The sequence below is a fragment of the Leptodactylus fuscus genome, chromosome 2 (genome assembly GCF_031893055.1).
Source record: "Leptodactylus fuscus isolate aLepFus1 chromosome 2, aLepFus1.hap2, whole genome shotgun sequence".
Lineage (NCBI taxonomy): Eukaryota > Metazoa > Chordata > Amphibia > Anura > Leptodactylidae > Leptodactylus > Leptodactylus fuscus.
In genome coordinates this window covers 190140721-190161245 of record NC_134266.1, presented here as the reverse complement: position 1 = coordinate 190161245, position 20525 = coordinate 190140721, and the positions used below count along the sequence as shown (strand labels likewise).

General features: G+C 38.6%; 1 protein-coding gene across 13 annotated transcripts in view; it reads right to left on the bottom strand.

Moving 5' to 3' along the window:
- The window catches only part of DOCK9 (dedicator of cytokinesis 9), a 203178-nt gene that overhangs the window by 47352 nt on the left and 135301 nt on the right, over window positions 1-20525 (bottom strand). For 7 of the 13 annotated variants that reach the window (XM_075265309.1, XM_075265317.1, XM_075265314.1 and 4 more), the window contains exons 32-43: window positions 18892-19002; window positions 18683-18806; window positions 18206-18339; window positions 17272-17386; window positions 16194-16260; window positions 16028-16075; window positions 13516-13652; window positions 6845-6960; window positions 5540-5677; window positions 4422-4604; window positions 3175-3288; window positions 1947-2162 (exon numbers count right to left, since the gene is read on the bottom strand). In XM_075265309.1, coding sequence (XP_075121410.1) covers window positions 1947-2162; window positions 3175-3288; window positions 4422-4604; window positions 5540-5677; window positions 6845-6960; window positions 13516-13652; window positions 16028-16075; window positions 16194-16260; window positions 17272-17386; window positions 18206-18339; window positions 18683-18806; window positions 18892-19002 — 1503 coding nt within the window. Of the gene's footprint in view, window positions 1-1946; window positions 2163-3174; window positions 3289-4421; window positions 4605-5539; window positions 5678-6844; window positions 6961-12970; window positions 13015-13515; window positions 13653-16027; window positions 16076-16193; window positions 16261-17271; window positions 17387-18205; window positions 18340-18682; window positions 18807-18891; window positions 19003-20525 lie in introns of all 13 variants that reach the window. The other 6 variants (XM_075265313.1, XM_075265311.1, XM_075265312.1 and 3 more) reach the window with 3 other exon arrangements.

Genomic DNA, 20525 nt, shown 5'->3' with positions numbered 1-20525 from the left:
GTAAGGGCTGCCTCCTATCCCCCGCTTTTGTTTGCAGTGTCATTGGAGTTCTGGCCATTATTCTTCAGACAGATCCTGTTTATAAACGCGTGACTATAGGCCTACAGGAGAGGAGAACTGAAATATATGTGGATGATCTTCTCCCCCCTTCATGTCCGATTTATCCAATACGCTTCCCAGAGCTATGTCCTTGATCGACAGGTTTGGTCACTACTCCATACTAACCGGGCCAAATCTTCAACCTCCCCCCACCTGGTGATCTGAAGCAGATCACCAGGTGGGGAGGTACAATACATTTGTGCACTTACACTAGCGTCCCAATGAAAGGACCTTGGCATACATATTTCCAATGACCGTAGAAATTTTCTACACATGAATATCCACTTCTCACTCACTTCAAAGCCAAATTTAAGCTATGGGGTGCACTGCCTGCCAGGGGCAGATGGAATAACTAATCAAGATGGATGGTTCTGCCAAAATGCCTAAATGCGTTGTAAAACTCTGCTGTGTCAGTACTGCTTAGGTTTTTTTTTTTTTTTTTTTTTTAAGTTGCATGGATTTTCTAAATAATTCCATTTATTTAGTGTAGCTTAAGGTCTAACCACTATACAATGCCTAAAGCAGTTGAGGGGAGTGCCCTCCCTTACTTCTACTTCTATTATTTGAGGAGCCAACTCCAATATCTCAGGACTGGGCTATTACCTGACCAATTCTGAGGACTGGAGTTGCATCTGGCGAATTTCCTAGAGGGAAGAAGGCTAAGAAGGTAGCAGTATACACTGACACAACGGCTGAGACTCTACAATGGCATAACCCTGGTTTAACAGAGTTACTCAGTTTTCCTGATTCCCCCTCATGAGCACAATATGACATCTCCACCCTCAGAGATCTTTGCAACCAGGGCGTTTACAACATTTGAATCCCTGAGCAAGGCACATAATATCCCAAGAACTTAGTTCTTCCAGTTCCTTCTAATCTGGCATGCACCGACTACTCAACCCAACCCGATACTCGAATCTCTTGCTAACCCCTGATAGGTGTGCACGGATCTCCAGGATCTTGGTGTATAATTTCTGGCCTCTATGTTCACCTGCTTCAGGCTAAGGTGTCCCACTCTGAAACACCTGCTTTGATATGTTGGCAGCTCTAATTCACACAAATGAGACTTAACAGGAAATCCTGGAGTCAGCCCGATTGGTTTCCCCATCTGCTAAAAACAAATTAATCCAGATTTATATCCTACATCAATGCTATCTGACTACTTTTCGTTTCACAAAATTTCTTTCACCTGGAATGCCTAACATGCCCCATACTCATATTTCTGACATATGGTTTGGGAATGTCCTATTGTACAAACCTTTTGAAAAGAGATAGTGGATCTCCTGTTAACAGTGTTGGAAATGCCTATTCTATTGTTCTACATGGAGAAAGTTTAAACTTAAAAAAGTGTGGGGTTCCTAATACAGCTTGCCGATGATACTCTATACACATCTTTTCAGCCACCCCTGAGATCCCCAGTTGACTGGATGAGCAGAGCTGGCTGGAGTATCTACAAGATTTGATGTTTGATATGTATTTACTGTATGTTTCATATTTTTAATATTGCACACTCTTCAATAAAAAGTTAAAAAAAATAAAAGAAAAATGTACATTTCTGACATATCAATTTTTTTTTTATCCCAAAATAAGGTCCTATGACTGACATGGAGGCTTCACTGCTTAGATCAAGAACTAGAGATGCTGAATTGGTGGGGGGTCTAGTTACCAGATACCCAATGGATTTTTATAACAAATGTATTTGTAAAGGGTGTGTTTATAAGCTTGATTTAATAACCACAATCCAATAATTTGCGCAGTTATGAATACTAATATTGTATATCATGGATACCCGATAACAGAAATGGTGAGAAACAAGAAAAAACAGAAACAAGCAGAAAGCTTCCTACCTCTGACAAGTCTCCATGTTTGACATGAATCCTGGCCATGCTGTCAAGCCAAGTTTTCCGTAGCTCTGGGGTGCTAGCATAGGACTTGGCCAGGCTATACTGCAGGTCCACAAGCATTTCTGGATCATTCTCGTGCTCCTTCATTTGAGCTGTGGCCATAAGAACTGTGCGAATCCTTTTAGTTAGATCTTTTACATCAGATGAAAATGTTGTATGCTGAACAATAAGAAATGTGTAGGATTATAACATAATGAAATATATAACAAAGTAAACTATGCAACATGTCTGTCTTTATTTAAAAATACATCAGGATTAAAAGTAGAGCAGGGCATCAGTATAAAGCTGGTGGATCAGCTGTTGGAAGAGGCTGCAGAATTCAGGCAAGCACTGCCAACTTTAAAGAGTTGACCGGTGGGAGCATCGGGGGACCAATGCCCCCTCAATATAATATTGGTGACCGATCACAAAGGATAGTTCATTAATACCAAGCCCCCCTTCCCCTTCAATGTGATGCCCATAGAAAATAAGATTCTCTAGGGAGTGTTTATACACTTACTACCTCTGTGGTTCTGTAAGTGACAAACTACAGGTTTCTGGGCTGGTTCTGACCCCAGGTCACATGACCAAAACCATCCCCTGGCCCCAAATTTGCTCTGCCTCCTCTCTTCTCTCCCATGTTCAATGCCAGTTACCTGTACTTTGGGGGATTGCTTATTTATTTTAATGATCTAGTCTTCCAGCCAGGAATCGAAGGGGAAATAACTATTAAAATGCTCCCTGGAGGACCCCTTTAATTCTATTATTCTGTACACAACATGGATATGTATATTTATCCAACAATTCATAGTTATATATAGTGTTTCCATTACACATTGTAATTAAGTGAATAATCTGTACACTTGATTTCTCCTGTATATTTTAGGCAAACCTGAATGCTTGTCATCAATCCATGACTCATTTGATAAACCCTATACTTGTCTATAATATTTGATTTGAATTAGGAGAAGAGGAAAATGGGCTGTACATTCCCTAAGGAAAGGTCTCCGATCTCCCGTAAGTGCAGACTTTGGGAAGGCCAATATTTGAATGAAGTTAGTGAGCTCCCCCTACTGGTTGTAACCATGATTGCATTGGCTTTCTATGTCAGCATAACTTAATTCTACTAGTGTATGATTGTAACATACAAATTTATTGACTATTTATACATTTCTTTCCATCATCCACTAACCTTAATAAGACGGTCGCTGTTTGCGCAGTTGTTGATTATCGAGAGGGACTGCTGGAATCTTGTGCCTCCGATTCCGACTACATCTGCTATTAACTGACTCACTGATATTATCACCTGTAATACACAAACACAAAATATATCAATACATTTCAAACGTTCAATATAAAAAGTGATACCAATACAAATATTTAGTAAAGTTATATAAAACCTGCACAGGAGGGAATCTATCAAAACATGAGACAATCATGATTCTGTAAAAGTACTGATCATGACTGAACTAATGAATGATCTTGTCTGTCATACTGGAGGCTTCAATACCATTTGGCCCACCTTTTCTTGACAGTCCTAGTACTTAGAAGTCAGTAATAAAGCAGTATATAACCTGGAGTTCATCTTGGGTTTCCTAAGAGGGTTCTCATGGAGGTTCAGTGTACCTATTGTCCTATCATAGCAACATGTCAGAATTTCTGATCTGTGGGGGTGCTGAAAACTCCACCCATTATAAATGCGGTATAGGTTCAGTATGTGGTCTATGAGACTACTAATGGCTAGTTCCACTTTCTAAAGAAAACCAAGCAGAAGTGATTGTAGCCAAATGTGTACAATGCTTAGCTAAATGCTTGTCTCTTCAGTTTAAGTAACAGGTGATGTCTCGGGATCTAGACCTCCACTGATCAAAACATTTTGGATAAAAAAAATATGCAAATCTATTCTCCAGGATGTAATTAGGAGAACAGTGCACTCTGTACGCCGCCCTCTAGAGGGCAGCATCCTTAACATCATGCATGACTCAGTTAAAAAGTCTAATATCATGATGCGAATTTAATTGCCAAATTAGTATTTCTATTCCAAAAGGAACAGATTCCCAGCTATGGACAGCGCTGATTCGGCCTATTGGGCCTCGAAAGATCAGTACTGCATTAACAAAAATACGGTCTAAATAAATAGAAAGTAACATTCTTAGAAAGCAGAACTAAGAAATATCATCCAAACTCCACTTGTGACTTCTTTTTTTTGCATTTTGCCTCCTATTTCTATCAATAATTTGGTTTCAGACAAGGGTAATGGTAATCTAAATCCGGTTTAGTACAACAGTAGGATGTCCGTCATGTCGTGCCTACAGTAAGGACATAAATACAGTTGTATTAATGCATCTAGAATGGTCCCGCATGTATATATTTTTTTCCACATCTGGTTGTTTATAGCCATTATAATGAAGACAGACATATAAGGCACACTGCAATCACCTGTAGATGAGTTCTGACAAAAGATTTCTTTCCAGTGTAGTCAAAGTTATTTCTCATTAAGAAATACAGAAGCTGAGAGGAGTCTGTTCGGATGGAGCTTAGCTTGGAATTACAGCATTTCAGAATTTCGTAACACAAGGCAGCACACATATCTGCTCTTCCTTCATAAAATGTTGATGGAAACTAAGAAGAAAACATACATTCATTTATAAATATACTACTATATAGATCCAGACAATGCAGCTCATGTGCAAAAATATTACATTTTCCCTTCAACTTCCCACAGTTCTGAATGGATCCTTCTTGGGGTTTGAGCAAAGTATATTCTCTTTTAAAAGTTATGAGTTATATTTACTTAAGACAAATTCAAAATCTGTAATAAGTGACTTTTTAAAAAAATTTTTTAGGAGGGATGCCATGGTCAGGTCTCATGGCTGCAATGGCAAACCAGGGAATCCCTGATCTTGATGGGGGTGGGGGAAGGGTATGCTGTCAGTCAGAGAAGAGGCTCCTTTTGCTCTAACCACTTAAATGCTGTGATCATTATTGTCATTGCTTATAAAGGGGTAAGTAGTTGAAATCGGTGCTGTTATCTCCAACTTCAGCAGGCCTAGAGTCAGGTTCAGCCAGCATCAATGTAAGGCTGCTTTCACACAGTCAGTGATTTTCATCAATGATTGTGTGCCAAAACTAGGAGTGGGTTAAAAACACAGAACAGGTACAAATATTTCTGTTATATCTGATCTCTGTGTAGTCTCCACTCCTAATTTTCACAATCACTGACCAAACACTGATGTGTGAAAGCAGCCTAAGACAGTTTCTGTGCCTGATGCATCACAGCGCCATACTAATAAAGCTCTGAGCAGTAACTGCACTGAAAGGGTTAATTAAGACCTGTTGGCTCTACTAATGCATCTGTTTTAGTAAATGCTTCTAATGCCCATGTAAAAACAATTTGGAATAAACTTTTCTTATACATCATCTTTATTCTGTTACTCTCTTATTCCTCCTATTAACATAGCGATAAACTAACAGTTGGGTGTTACTAGCTTTGTGTATGAAGTGTAAGAATTGAAAACTGAAGTCAACATATGAAGTGATAACCTTTTACAGCTTACCTTATAAATTAATGACCTTAACGCTGTAAAGACATTTTTAAGTGTAGTCTCAGACTGATTTTTCTGAAGAAAGCAGAGGTACACATCAAAGACCTTCTTCATTAAGGGATTGTGTCCATGGTCGGCAATAAGTTGGTTCTTTGGAAACAAAAAAATATAATTTTATCATCAAGACATTTTTAAGGATTATTTCCCATGAAACATTTTTGCAAATATAAATAAATTAAAAATTTTCTCTGACCATCTTAGTGTGAACAGTCTTTTGTCTTGATCGGTTGTTTATTGATACGACCAGGAATGTTGGAACTTTCCATGGTCTGGCACTAGTCAGAAAGTCAGCTATAATTTACTTTATGGTAAGCAGGGACACACGGGAAAATAACCTGGCTATACTATTCCTATAGCAGAGATGTAGCTGCCTTTTTGTCATCTGGTAAGAGAGTTCAGTTCACTGCCCTCACTTCTCTGTATCTAAATACACAATGGCTTGATGGTGGCCCCCTAACAACCAGCACCAGTTGCCTCCCCTAGCTACACCCTGCCTTTAGAAACTAGAAACAATGGTACTTATATGTTTCTATGCGGAACATCCAAGTAGCCAAAAATAGTGGCATGCGGAACTAGTAAAACAAGACAGGAAAGATGAAAAACTGAGGATATGCGCCTGAAACATCATGCAACATGCTTGATATACAATTTAACACATGTACTTTGCCAATTATTGCACAACTTCATGTATGTAAATATGTAATCTCACTTTAGCTAAGCAAAATCTTTTCAAATCATATACAAATATGCATCTAAATAATCCAAGAGACTTTCTTAGTCTATTTGTCTAGTAAAAATATTATTATTATTAATAATAATCTACAGAGGTGAACTTAGCCTCTCTGCTGCCTGAGGCAACCTATAGAAAGGTCCCTGACCTCACACCCACCCCAAGCAAGATACCCGTCCTGGCGATCTTTGGTTCGTTGATGGGGACCCCATAATTAAAATTGTAGGACATGCCCCATCATTTGCAGATCAAAAAGTCCCCTCCTGAGGTTATGATGTTCGGAGCGGCACATGTAATCCGCCGCCTCAGGTCATCTTATGTCAGGTATGGCCTTGATAATCTATTACTACCACAATTCAGTGTATAAGTGGTAATTATTCCAATTATAAAGAATAGCAACTCTCATCAACTTTTGTCATAGAGTTCAAAACTTGTTTGATAACCTGTTATACAATATTGGAGGAAATACTCTCCTTTGCTAAAAAAAAAAAAAAAAACCCACCAAAAAACAAACAAACTGTACAAACCTTAAATGCCATGGTGAATAATGATAAAGTGTCCAAGATTGTAAGGCATACTTCAGTAGCTACGTTTGCTTCAAGTAAGGACTGGTGAATGATATCTGCATCTGAATGGCCGTAGCCTAAAAAAAATATGGAGAAGCAACTGGTAAATGTTTCATACGTGAACATGAAGCTGAATAACGAAAGCATCAGTAAATGAAATATTAGCTGAAAACTTAAAACTCAGTACAGGATACAATAATAAATGAGTACAGATTCAACAACCTTTAACATGATGTTGCTGTTAAATCAGTGTCAAGTTAAACCCTGCTACATCTGTACTTGGACGGGTGTGACCTAGAAGTCTGACTAATAGTCGGTTCAATTATTTCAAGGCAAATCTCTAAAGCCGTAGATAAGAGAACGCAAAGATCTGACTCTGCTCACATAGGCACAGGTCAAAAATCTGTGCTAGATCTGTCACATGAAAGACAATTCCATCACATGACTGACTCCACAGTCTAATAATGTGGTCTGCTATGGTTTCTACCATTCAGATAGAATAAATAATCATGCATGGTGACCTGTGCAGATGTGGAGTCTACCTTACATCTAGTTTTACAGAAAATACATTTATATAAAAAAAACTCATTCTTCTCGTCTGGATTTTAACCATGATATTAAAACATCTGACAGACCACACAAGTATGTAGTAGTGTTTTACTTTGCCTTCTCCAAATGGTAAAACCGACACCTAAGACTATACATTCTAAATGGACTATGGAAAGGTTCTAGTCTTGTAGTCCAAAAATTTCTCCAATGTACAATTGTCTTTCTAAAAATCCAGAGATCAAACAATTCTGTCTCAACAGCAACATGTTCAGTAAAAAGACAATTTGTTAATGAATAAAATAAGCATTTGAAGAGCATGTACAGGGTATACAAGGCCATCACTGAAAAAACATAGCAATACATGCAAGTTAAGCAGCATCTGCCATTCTCCTCATTGTAAACAGAAGCACAATACGTTAGAAGCCACTCTGTTCAAACTAAGTTTTTGCCATACGCCAAATGTAGATTTCTGTAGAAAATGCATAGATATTATATCTATCTATCCACCCATCCTTTTCAGGCTTACAAAAAGTAAGATGGCAGATGGATTTACATCTATTGACAAACTATATTCTTAGGGTCAGTTCACATGTGAACCGTCCACGCGGGTTTTGATACAGAGAGAGACGCGGCGAGCTGCGTCTCTCTCTGGTCAAAACCCGCCTGCCGTGACCATTGCGGTCGCGGCTTTCCCCTCCTATGTCGGCTCAAATGAATGAGCCGACATAGGAGGGTGCTGCCGCTAGGCGGAAGCCGCGGTCCAGCGCGCCGCGGTTTCCGCCTGAAGATAGGACATGTCGCTTCTTTTCTCCGCTAGCAGCAGCCCGCCGCTAGCGGAAAAAAGAAGCCCGGCGGTCTGCACAGACCACCATTGTAAAGGGGCGGATTTTGAAGCGAAATCCGCTGTCAAAATCCGCCCCTTTGCCTACGTGTGAAGGAGCCCTTTAGGCTGACAAATAAAAAAATACATTTTTCTTTAAAACAAAAAAACCAAAACAAAAAACAAGATATCAGCTATAGCAAACTGTCATTGAAAAAGTATACAACTGTATTTTTTTTTTCCATCTGGCACATGGCACAAACGTGGGAAACATACAGTAGCCTAAACTTGCTTGGATATAGGCAGTGCACACACATAACCATTATAAATGTACTAAGAATCTATTCACAACACACTCTGGACCTAAAGTTACACAGGTAGATTTTTTTTTTCTAAAAAAAAAAAAAAAAAAAAAAAAAAGATAAAAATACATGTGCAACTGTAGGCCATTCTTGTAGTGTAGAATTAGTCAAGGTTTTTATAGGTTATGCTCACATCTGCATCAGAGGTACCAAAAAGAGCCTCAAATGCAGATGCTCTCAGAAAGTAAAGGCAAACACTCCTCCTGCATGCAGCATTTTCTTGTCCAGTAAAATGGTGGACATTGAGAATTGATACATGACAGACTCCATCATCTCATGGATCTGTCCACATCTGGATTTCAGTTTTTTTGCTCCTAAAACAGAACAGCAAACTGGATATCCTGATGGAGGTGTGAACACAGCCATATACTGTCAAACAGTGTCTTTATGGCTTCCTGCACATAATGACACTCCTCCGGCATACAATTGGCCCATACAATCATGAGTACAATAAAAGGACAGTTTTAGATATACAAGTGTTTGCTTTTTTTTTTTAAACTAATCATATCCTTTAGATGTAGCTCATAAACGTGGTGTGAACAGAACTCAAGCTTTACTATATGGCTTTCTTAAATCAAAAACACAGATTGACAGAATCCTGCTTAGGGAAAATCACCTTTCAGATTTATAACAATACTACGAAAAGTAGTCAGATGAAGTCCTTGAGGATAGGTGAGCTGCCGGACAAGAGTCCTGTCTTCCCAGAATTACTGATCTATGTTGCCCATTAACCAGTAAGCTACTGCACCATTATTATGTTGTACAATATTATCACAGTTTTACATACAGAAAATACAACAGTGTTTCCCCAATAGGTTATACACGTCCACCAGCACCAGTCAGATTTTTTTCTTTTATTTAGTTGCTTGGCTCCTGATCATGTTTTCAGTATAAGAGCTTTGAAACACAGCATAGGCTTACCAAAATAGGAAGGAAGAATGGAGACAATGGAGAAACATAATTCAGGCAAAGCAGCAAGGCTCATGGAGAGAGGAAGCATGCATACTTTCAAATGACTTTGTGACATAAATATGGTTCATGGTCAAATTTAGGATTGAAGTGCAGAAAGAAATACATAAAACCATAATGTTTAATGGAACAACAAAATAATGAACAAGAAATTAATGTGAACTAAGAATCTTTGTGACCAAGTCATTTGCATTCAGCAGAATTATATTATAGGGTCATTATTGTAACATACACTAAAACGCCAAAAACCACTACAACATCAAAGCAGCTACTTGGCTAAAAATGGCACGCTCTGGCTTGAAAGGGAACTTTGTCCACTTAAAACTGGACCTAGCGTGTGCAGAATCAACTAATGACCTTTCCTATGGTAACCCTCACTAAGAATTCTGTGGCTTGAAAGTCAAATTTTAAGTATTTAAACTGTAGATTAGCATATGCAAATTTACCGTAAAGGGGTATAGACACTTACCCTCTATACACAGGGTAAGACACAATAAAGGTCAAGAAGCAATAGAGCGTTACCCCTAAGCACTGCATCATCACACCTGAAAAACGTCTTTGACTCCTTTTTTTCCTACGGCCCCTCCTTTGAAAAATATCCCCCCTACTGATCCTCTTCACTGCATAACAAGAAGCAAGTGACATTGCCAAGATCAAAATCTAGAGCATGCACTGAATGCTCATTCTAGAAGATGGCCGGCGGCCATCTTTCCTTTTTTTTTTCTTGATTGAGCATACAGAACATGTGCGAGATTTTGGAATATACGCTTATTTAAAAATGCATTTCTGCAATGATAGACTCCCTTTAAGCAAAAACATGAATGCAATTCTGCATGGAGTTTGCCTTAAAATCAGCTCTAAATTACTCTATGTGAGCTTACTCTTATTGTTCCTGCAGAAGAGGCAGGGAAGAGCCTCCCAACGTACAGTAACTCATTGTGTATTTGTCCTTTCCTCAGCGCTGCTAACAAGAAATGTCACATGGTGTTTTCTCAATATAATAGCCCCCCTCCTTAGTACAGTTTATTAGAAAAACCTTTGCATTAACACAATTTATAAAAAATAAATAAATAAATAAAAAATCAAGTGACACTTGCACTTTAAGGGGGGTTCATCTGGGATTTTAAGAAAATTTGGCATGTCCAGGATATTTTTTTAAACAAAGAAACACATTATCACCCATGGATTCCTCAGTTTCCCGTTGGTCCAGCAAAGCTGGCAGGGATGTAACTGGTGAGTGTAGAATATTCTTTTTTTACTTTATACCACTTCCCGCTTGTGCCCAATGTTCTTAACATCCTAGACAATTCCTTGAAATAAAAACATGGGATGATATCAAGTTCATAAAAGAAATTATGGCCAGTTTTGTTTATTAGCATTTTGCTTCTCTAGTACAATTGGCCAGGGTTGACTTGAACATTATATTTACAGAAAATGGAAAGTAATTTCGGTTAAGAAGATTAAGAAGACATAACCGCTAAATTAATATAGATTTCACCTATGGTCATTTGAAAATACATACGGACAACTAATAAGAGGTTGCTGAAGCCATGCTCAATGGTGACAACAAGTCACAAATATTCCCAGTGCATACTATACAGAGAGAGTCCATTTCCCCATACAGGTATCTGACCCTCACAGTACAGCTGAGTCATGTCATTGGAAATAATACTGGACCTTTACACTGTATAATTCAGTATAGTTTTCTTAACTCTACTACATAATGTTAAGCAACTACACTGAACTCAGAGCTTTACTACTTTTCCTTTGGCGCATAAAAACCTTTCTTCACATTAATATAAGCATTGGCAAAGCCTGCATGAAATCTCCGTTGCTTCACTGAAACAAATTATTGCTGGAGTCTGGATCCCACTGGATACATGGACAATGTGACTTTGCCATAATCCTCTTTAAGGCTGATGCCACAATTTGCAAAAAAGATGTGCAGTTTTTTGTTACACTGTCAATTTAGTCAATTTACTGGATTTAGCAGAAGTGCGACACATAAGTCCTTGATATTTCATATTCATTTGAAGCCATTCTTTGCTTTGGCTCAAACACACACACACAAAAAAAAACTCCACAGCTTTTCCAATGTGTGGCCTAAGGCCCAGTTCACATCTGTGTTCGGGTTTCGTTTGGGGAGTCTGCTCGGGGATCTTTCATACGAAAACCTATACATAACATATAGGTTTCCCAGGTAACCACTTTATAATCCATATAAGTTTCCATTTGGGGGGACCCAAGTGGACTTCCCAAACGGAATCCCGAACACAGAAGTAAATAGGTACTTAGTTTTACATAGTTTTTCTCCTTGCTAGGCAAGGGCATGGCTTAACATGCAGCAATGTAAGCCAAAACTGCACCAGAATTTGTGTGCAAAATGCTACATAAAGTAAGCTAAATAAAAGGTGCTATAGACTTAGACTAGACGGCCTAGAACTGCACTGAATGTATTATCTAGCATAAGCCTAAGTATAAATCTTAAAGTATTAGTCAAGTCTGTCTGCCCAGTGTGCCTGTATGGCTGTGAATAGGGCAGTTTAACAGTTCACCCTCATTTCTCTTAAACTTGTAGAATCCCTATAGGTTAACCTGTCATAGTAAAGGAAACATCCAGTGTGAAGGGCAATGCGAGTCAGTGCCAGGGATCATTAAAAGATCAGGTTCATCAGATAAAGGATGTCACCATGATAAATACTTTACATGTCTATATAGCTTTGAATCTGTGATGTCCTATATTTAAACAGAGCACCCAAAAACAATGATAGATGTACAAGATGTATAGCAAATGGCTGCTGGTATGTCTACTTCTAATGTAATATGGTAACAGGACATGGAAACTACATTTTCTCAGTCACTTGTACTACCTCATCGTCAGGGTCTTGTAATATCTGGCCATAACTCAATCATAGGTTTACAGGTATGTGCACCGGGTGTGATGTCAGTTCAGACAAAAAGAAAACACTACACTAGAATTATTGAAAAAATATCTATTCCAGGTCTCCTATCAAGTGCACTTTCCATATTGGACTATATGCAGATCTATGGTTTCTTTGCTATACCGCACATGGCTATTGCATGTTAAACTTATGATGGTTTAATTTTATGATCAGCAGACTACACAGGACAAAGATCTTTAGATGATAAGTTCATGCTATACAAAATGCTCATTTTAGGAACATAACGCTGTTAGTACAAAGCCAAAAAGAACATCAAATCATTTGCTGCTAAGCAGTCGGGTATCTCCATATAAATAAATACTATGCTGTGCTGGGGGTTATGTACCATACAAATGAAAGAAGGAAGCAAAGCAGGATAAATATAGAAACTTTGGCTAAATGTAATGCAGATTTCTAGGCCAATGTCAACCTGATTGAATCTTACCATTTTCTACAGCTATTCCAAGTATACTTGATATCTTTCTCACACTGAAAACACAGAAAAAGTCAATTCATTATTGAATGCTTTTTCAGACACACAATTGTGGACAGAATAGTCTCACCTATCATCGGGTATACTTCTTAGTAGCACCAGGACGTTAATGTGTGCAGAGCACGCTCTGTCAGCACCATGCCAACACATTTCCAGATAACTGGCCCAAGGACAACCAGATAATGCATGAAGTTACTCGGAGGACACATATTTTGATATCCTCTCGGCTGTAAATTTCCATAGCATTGTATGAGACTTAAGCAGAAAATAGTCATAAAAATTGTTGTGGCTGCACAATGTTGACATAATGGTGTGGCACGCATTATCATCTGGTGTCGAGAGCAAGCCTGTTCAGGGAATGAAAAAACATGAAACAGAGCCCAGACTGAAAAAATCTTCCATAATCCCGGTGTGGTGTGGAGAGGCTTTGGTACGTGCCAGTGCTGTGGTGGTACAGGAAGAGGCGGCTGATAAGCTAAGAACATCGCAGAACTTACTGTGGTTAAAAGTGAGAGAGTTATCCAGGCTGCTGAGCTGCTGCAATCTGGCATGCATCATCCCTGTTCTGTTACGGGAAACAGGTAATGTCTGAGACTTTCGGTCATGAACTATGGGTCCCAACCCCTCCTGGTTCCTGCAAGATGAGTGGAAATGGGATAGAAGCACCAGTTAGATGTGTCCCCACTGCAGAGAAGTGGGGGCAGTTAGTAAAGCAGAAACACACAACTTTAACTAAAAATTGGGTCTGAAGCAAAAATGTCATTAACTGGAAAAGCAACATGCTACAAACAAAGCACTAAAAGTCAATGCCTTGGGTAAAGCCTATCCCATGAGCATCACTCATCATATAGAAATAGATATTAACTAGGAATTCTCCTACACCAAACTATGGACTGATATGGCAACAGAAGAATGATGTGATGATGCAGTTAGCTATTCTATGAAATGAACACAAGGGTTAAGAAATGCCATAAACACAGGCATGCAAGAGTGAAGAAGAATAGCAAGGCACCATAATAGCAAGGCACCGTGACTGTCTTACCAGGCAGGAAGGGAGAAGAGCCATATACTTTGTTATACTTGTCAGCAATCAAGTGAGGAAAACAGAAAGAGTGAGCCGTGTTAGCAGTCAGCTTAGGCTGGCTCCCTATAGTGTACCACCACCAGTGCTAAAGTGCAGGACACACATACACCATCTGTCAACCTTATTATTCATGTTATCGTGTGAGATCCCTGGAACATGCACTCGGCACCGTGTATCATGCTTTCACCCGAGTTACAGTGGTTTGTCAGTGTGCACAATGTAACATATGACGTTAACGGCTAGTGTATAGGAAGGTTGTTGGTAACAACGTACACGGCCCATCACTAAAGCTGGTCATAGACGTAAAGATTGTTGGTAACAATCGAAAATGGACAAACGCATAGCGATGAGGTTTAAAATTATTCTATTGTGGTCTTTTCTAAATAAAAAAATGATGATCAATGTTCAATAAGGTAAATTGTCCATTTAATGGGAAATATCTATTTGGGGATGACACTTTTCTGATGAGAGTTATAGACAATATAGGACGCTCACCAGAATGTGACAGAATTATTACCTCTATAACCAGCTTAAACTGTTAAAGTAAAAAACCACATAATGAAGTAGAAAACAGATGTCCAGTACTGTTAGGCTTAAGCACAAAACATGAATTACTCTAAGAACAATTCTTTCCTTTTTTTTTTTTTTTTTTTATTAAGTATTCTAACATTATTAGGGGTCTCCTAAAAATTCAAAAAACAGGTCATGTATAACAAAAAAAAATAAAAAATAAAAAAATTATAATATACACACATAATGTGTCACAGAATACAAGTTTAGGGTCTGTGCACATGGCTTTACTAAAGGGGTCGCCTGGCAAGAAAAAAAATCAAATGGGCTCAGAGTGGGTTAAAAACAAAAAAACAGTATTACTAACCTGACCAATCCCCACACTGTCAGTGACCACATGAATGGGCATATTCTGTAGGCTGACATGGGATTAGGAAGTAAGCACCAGCAGGTGAAACAGGAGTGCTGGGGTATTGGGGAGTATTGTGTATGTTATTAACCCTTGCTGAGCCTCAACATATTATTCCCTCTCCGGATAACTAAGTGAATCACATGAAAATAATTCAAAACAGCATCTTTAAAACGTCCTTAAGTTTCAAGTCAATAAATTCTGTGAAAGGATGAAAGCAATACACTTCTCATCCAACCCAATATATGTTCAAGGTCACACATTGCGTACATTTTGTAATCTTGGATTTCATCTGAAGTGTTGAAGAAGTTGGGCGTCTCTCGAGCAGTGGGGTAGATTTAATAAACTAAATGTGCCAGAATTCTGTATCAATGTGTGAGAAAACAATAGCCTACATTTATCAGGTGTCACGGCTTAGTGGTTAAGGGACATGACTTGGCTGAGAAGGGGAGTGACTCAAGGTGAAAATTTTGGCTAAAATTAAGACAAAAGCCTAAAGATGCAATAAATTATTCTTCCGGCAGTAGCCAATGTAAATATATCTGCCCCCATGTTTCTAACATTTATTAATGATGCAAAGCTGTTTTTGATGTATGGTACTTATTTAATGGGTCCTCATCTTAGACTATCTAAAATATAAAAGACAATGGCACCACAGAAGTAAAGACTATTATTATATAGTGCAGTTATTCTGTGACAAGATATCGTCATCTATCCATAGCACTACTGATATTAGACAGTAGACATGCATCTAAGAACATGATTTGTGAAAGCAAAAATTTCCTGCACATGACACAGAACTTAGTATGCTTATCACTGTCAAAATATCTATGTGCAAATGCAGTGTTCATACACCGTACATGATGACTTATCGTAATATATCTCTGAACGGTCATGATGTACAGAAATGACATTCAACAAAACAAACAAAATCCAGCCTAAAGACAACAGTATACCCTGTTGTCATAGGTAAATGATGTCCACACAGCTTATTGTAACACTATACCTGGCAATGTATCGTTTGCCCATATACTGGAACTGATGCAAGCATACTCTGCAGGGAATAAGATCAATAAAATGTGAATTAATAGGAATAAATAAACTTATACATTTTAGAACTGACTGTTGTCATTACAGGTACACAAAGGTTAAGAGGAAATACAGGTACATACTCTGAGATGGTGAAAAAATCCATTAGTTCTGATGTTGTGGCTTTGTTCCAATATGTAAACAGTGCATCTAAGGAACAAAATGAATGAATGGATTATTCACTACTACCTAGCAGATATTCTAGTCATGTAATGCATTTCAAGAGGACCTGTCACCTGGTCTAAATAACCTAAAGACATGCATCATCTGATAGCCGCTGTCACCACAAGCATTTTAGGGTTTTACTAATCCAAATTAGAACTTTTAGAATTGAAGCAAATTAAGGTGCATTAGCCAAGTGGGTGGTAAAACAGTTTGACATACAGCATACAGATAAACCACAGTCTTCCTGCTCGCTTGGCTAGTATACCGTCATCTACAACAACACTAAAAGGTCTTATATCTTTGGAATGGCTAAATAATTTTGGATAAATTGGTGATGGATGTCATTGTGCTTTTCAGACCTAATGACAAGCCTCTTTAAAGATCAGCACTTCAATTAACAGGATGAAGACCATGAAGGGTGATCACCATGGCCTTGTCAAATAACTACGGTAATTTTAAGCAGTGTCAGGAGTCAGACCCCCTCTGATCATACATTAACAATAACATCATAGTGTTTCCTGGAAAAAAGAACCTTTAAGATACAGTTATGTATTAATTTAGGAGAGTTAAATTGTAGATCATTTGTGTTCAATCCAATGTTGACAGATACCTTTCATGGTACACTAGGTACACTTAGGAATCCTAAGGAGCGTAAGCCAGCACATGACTCCCACCTGCAGTGTCACCAAAACAGGGCCACAAACTAGAGAAGAGGAACCTGCCAAGGGTCGTGTCACTAGCCTATCCCTTGTAGAGGCAATATGATCACCCATGATTGGAAGGTGGCCTACGAATTGCTAGACCCTTATGGTTAAGGTAGATGGCCTGAACAAGGACTGCACAGTAGTCTCCATTTTGAATTTTTTGCTGTGATAGTTCATGATGATGATGATGATAATAATAATAATAATTAATACACTACAGCCAATACAATTACATCTGGTTTAAGGATATAAAAAACCTATGTTGGATGCATTTTTCCCAAATACTACGTACCATCTGACATGCTTTTCAAAATGTGAAGGAAGCACATAAGTAAACTCTTTATTTCGGCTTGCTCCAGCTTGTCACAGCGGACTAAAGGGTTTCCTAAAGAACCTCCGTGCTGATTCTAAGATATAAAAGTTATAAGTTATAAAAGAAACAGAAATCATCATCATCATTAGAGTGGATTGACAGTTGCAGAATTGAACACTTATGTAGACGGCACACCTGTACACAAGGGTGCAGCACTGCAAACATTCACATCAAGGTACTAGTGACAGCAATAATCCACTTATGTGGTAAAGTAGAGCAACACTCCTCATCAAATATCATAGATGACTAGATCAAAGTGATGACAAACAGTAAAGATCAGGAAAGCAATATCACACAGCAAACTGCAAAGCAAAACCGCTCATGTCACTCTGCATCAGATTCTCAGTACAAAAATTGTGGAAGCACATAATAAAGTAACAGGATATATCTGACCCTTATTACATGCAGTTATCAGATTCTAGGAACAAGATTAGAAAGTAATACTTGAGGGTGCTGAGGAAAAACTGTAGCATGCAATACAGTCTCTGGCAGCACAGGCACTGTCAGCAGAGAGAAATCCATAGTGTAACGGTTTCTCTTAGCAGCCTGTGTGTAGTCCTCTTCTTCTCCACTAGAGCGCAGGGCGTGCGCAGAATGCCTTCGAATAAGTTTGTCCTTCTGCACCATGAATGCATGACAAAGTGGAGGAGGAAGTGTTTAAGCCATCTACTGCCTTCTTTAGTTACACTCTACATAGTATACATGTATGAGAACAGCAGACTATATGCAGGTTTATCACATGTGATAATGTGAGCTCAGCCAATCAGCAATGAACATTACTACCTCTATAAGCAGCACATACAAGAATAGTAGTGTTCATAAAAAAGGTTAAACTAAGACACATGGCACATACCTTGTCTAAAGAACTGCTCTTGTCACTGTTCCTCTCAGGAAGACTGTTCCCTGAATCTGTACTTATAAGAGATCCCCTGGAATCTGCATTTCTCACACTGTTTATGTTGGGAGTGGATGAGGTATGTGGGGAAGCTGCAGAAGAAAACGTTACTTACATGCGAAGAGAGTATCACATAAGACAATGCATAAGGTATGTTGGAATATGGTATCAAGCTTGGAAACTGAGAACCAATAAGCTTGAAGGAAGGAGGTCATGTTCAGAGCCCCTTTCAGCGCCTATTAGCCTTTCTAAGAATTCTGTTTGGCCATTATACAACCCAAAAGTATCTTGCTCTTGACATCTACCATCTGTGTAATATGCACAGTCAGTCATCTGTATATTCAGCCAACAGTTATTCTTCCGGACTGCTCATATCCTCTGATAAAGTCAATAGCTATGGATCCCACTATCTTCTTGGCTTTATTACTCACTCACCTGTGCCAGAGATAACACCAAAAAGATCTTTGTGGAGATTATTATCCAATGTATTGCCTGGCTTCTGTGGTGTTACCAATGGGTTTCCAGCAGCTACATTAAGTAAAACTTCATCTTTTGCATTCTTAAAGGAAGAAAAATACACCCAACGTTATATTATATTGATGGTCAAGGGCAAGCTTACTAGCAAACCATACGGTAAGACTTACATTCTGAGTTACAGGGAAGGGAGAGGTGTCTTTCACATTAATTCGCTGTACATTCTCAACCAAAAGCCCAAACAACGGCATGTATAGGGTGGCTATTCTCGCCTGCTGGCTCTGAAATATAAAAGGACATACATGTTATAGATTCCAGCAGAAGAATTTACTTTCTATAAGGTCCTGCCAAGAAAAACATAGTTTACACATCTGTCCATTAACTGTTGTGTACATTCACGTGGGGATCTACGGCTGAGAAGACTTCATATAAAACATAATTTTATCCTGAAAATGTAAGCTTAGACAAATGGCAAAAACCACTGTGATGGGACCACTTGCCAAGGAGGCTCCAAATCTAAACAATCCTCATATTCTCTGCTGAAAATAATGTGTGGGAGGATTTTAAAACACTTGTACTTGTTAAAATTCTGCAATGTGGAGAAGTGTTTACTCAGCCATCTGCCTACTGCACATTCTGACAGATCTCCCATAAAAATTTACACAATGCTTGAAATATGATGCGATCCTTCATCCCCGATCTAGATAACAATAATACGGAGGCAGACTAAAATGCACAAATTTGTCATGAAAATGGGAAGGCAAACAGTAGAAGCTATTCTGCTCTAGAATATAGAAGAAGCCTTTATTTTGTGGTCAAGATTTGACAATACATACACTTTGGTATACATAGAGGAATTAGAAGATTCATGAATTTCACACAAAGAGGACCTGAGGCGTAGCTCTAGTAAAAGCCACAAAGATCATGTGTGGTTAATACAATTTTTAGTTGCATAAACTATTTATATACACATATACTCACTGCGATACATAACTGGCTTTCTAGACATGAATGGGATGTCTAAGAGAGCGCACACACAAAAGATAACTGTTAAGGGCCGGTCACACAATGGAAAATGTAAAGGAATTTCTCTTCATTTTCCAGCCGCCAGCTCCCCGCAGCAGAATGCCGATGCAGAATTCACCCTCAAATCAGCAGCAAGTCCCTACGTGTGAACAGACCCTTAGCTGAACCACTGACTTCAGTAAGATCAACCATACATATTTTGTGTGTGGGGCTGTCTCAACTTCCCCCTGAAAGGTAAGGAAAATCCAGATTTCAAAGTGCCTGATCCTCAAGGGATAAAGCTACTTACAATGGTATCTGACAGCAGCTTATTCCCCTCATCCCATTAAAAGGAGATGATCAGTAGTAAACTGGCTATAAACCTAAATCACAGTACCTTGTAGAGGTGATTCTACAGTTTCCAAATACGCCTACAATTATTATTTAATATTACAGGTAAATTATAAATATGTAAATGAGGGGAAAGTGCTTTGTCCGAGATTCTATAGTTAACACTGAAGGCCAGGCTAACACAGGTATATTTGGAGAACTGTATAAACTTCACTACAATATACCGTGATTCGATTTATGGCCAATATACTACTGACAGACTCCCTTTAAAAAAACATATGCACGCTCAGCCGCATTTCTATGGAGGAACCATTGTCACCTGTTAACCAACAGCTACCTAAAAAACAAATGTAAGGTCAATACATCATGGTTGTCTGAATAAGTGTTTACATTTCAAAATGTATGTGTACTTTATTTAGCTCTAAAACGGTATCTGTTGTTTTAGCAA